Source organism: Condylura cristata, unplaced genomic scaffold (genome assembly GCF_000260355.1).
Source record: "Condylura cristata isolate star-nosed mole 26May11 unplaced genomic scaffold, ConCri1.0 scaffold00007, whole genome shotgun sequence".
Classification (NCBI taxonomy): Eukaryota; Metazoa; Chordata; class Mammalia; order Eulipotyphla; family Talpidae; genus Condylura; species Condylura cristata.
Window position 1 is genome coordinate 53825335 of NW_004567108.1, and position 1638 is coordinate 53826972.

The 1638-nt window shown below is 47.1% G+C and overlaps 1 protein-coding gene across 1 annotated transcript; it reads right to left on the reverse strand.

Moving 5' to 3' along the window:
- Positions 1 to 650: 650 nt before the first annotated feature.
- Positions 651 to 1632, reverse strand: LOC101636573 (superoxide dismutase [Mn], mitochondrial). Its single transcript, XM_004678336.2, has one exon. The coding sequence runs from the start codon at positions 1568 to 1570 to the stop codon at positions 1040 to 1042; it is 531 nt and encodes a 176-aa protein (XP_004678393.1). The 5' UTR covers positions 1571 to 1632; the 3' UTR covers positions 651 to 1039.
- Positions 1633 to 1638: the final 6 nt, after the last annotated feature.

The window sequence follows — 1638 nt, forward strand, 5'->3', positions numbered from 1 at the left end:
GCAGTGATAGTGCTGAGACTTAACCCCAGGCCACCAGTGAAGCCCTAGGGGAAAATATTTTAAAATTTGCAAAACCAATTTAGTATGCTTGTTACTGTACTAGCTTGTTTTCTCTTTAATGGAAAAACTAAATGCAAAGTTTCTATAGTGGCTATAGCACTTAAAAAAAAAGAAATCATCAGTTAAGAACAGAGTAACTCAAAACTAAGCCTGCGACACACTGCTCACCTCGCCCCAAACCAAGCTGCTTCTCTTCAGAAGGTGGCGTCTAGCTGATGCAGCTTTCTGCAGGGAGGAAGGCCACGATCAGACTGGCAGGCAGGCGGGGGCCCGGCCAGGACCTATCTGTGGCCCTGTCCCAATCTGACCCTGATCTGCCTGCTTTCAGCACTTACACATAAAATTTTGCGGAAGCCTTAAGATTCCTCCTTGCAGAAAAACTCAGGTGCATAATTATTCCCTTCTCATAATAAAGCAATTCTCAAGTAGCAATTAAGTTATATATATATTTTTTAAATAACAAGATGGCCAGTAGAACCCGTTTGACATGTACCTTAATTAACAACCACTGAGTGGTCACTGCCAGAGGTGATTCTAGACAGAGGACAACTTGAAATTAGAGCAGTTTCACAATAGAAAACTATTTCCACTGGGAGGTAAAGGGAATATTTTATTTTCAAACAACAAGGGCCAAAGACCAGATTTTCTATAAGTGCAATAAAACATGTTTAGAAAGGTTACGCTAGAGCCCCCAAAAGTATAGCGATGGGAATTGTTTTTATGGTTTTGTGACAATTATAACCTCCTAGCTATTTTAGGTCTTGAGAGAAAATGTTCAGTCAAAAGACTAAAATCATACAGAGCATTTAATATTTCTAGACAATTGTCTGATAACAAATTTTAATACAAGAAATTATTCATAGCACTAAATTATATTTCCCAAACACTTGGATAAGCCACGCTGAGAAGAGGGCGGCGGAGCAGCGCACTGGCGCACGGCTGCCCACACAGGCCACGCGACGCCAGGCCGGGGCGCGGCTCACTTGCTGCAGGCCTTGTATCTCTCAGCCACGTTCTCCCAGTTGATGACATTCCAAATAGCTTTCAGGTAGTCAGGCCTGACATTTTTATACTGAAGGTAGTACGCGTGTTCCCACACTTCGATCCCCAGCAGGGGAATAAGGCCTGTGGTCCCTTGCAGGGGGTCCTGGTTCGAGCAAGCAGCGATCTGCAAGCGTCCCTGCTCCTTATTGAAACCGAGCCAGCCCCAGCCTGAGCCTTGCACGCCAACCGATACAGCTGTCAACTTCTCCTTAAACTTGCCAAAGGAACCGAAGTCCCGCTTGATGGCTTCTAGCAATTCCCCTTTGGGCTCTCCTCCACCACTTGGGCTCAGGTTCGTCCAGAAAATGGTGTGATTGATGTGGCCTCCACCATTGAACTTCAGCGCGGGCTGAAGCGCTACCTGAGTTGTCATGTCACCCCTGGCCAGCGCCTCCTGGTACTTCTCCTCGGTGGCGTTCAGGTTGTTGACGTAGGTGGCGTGGTGCTTGCTGTGGTGCAGCTGCATGATCTGGGCGCTGATGTGCGGCTCCAGGGCGCCATAGTCATAGGGCAGGTCAGGGAGGCTGTGCTTCA

Bases quoted from the DNA above. Each gene is read 5' to 3' on its own strand.
- LOC101636573 (XM_004678336.2), bottom strand. From the start codon at position 1,570: ATGCAGCTGCACCACAGCAAGCACCACGCCACCTACGTCAACAACCTG.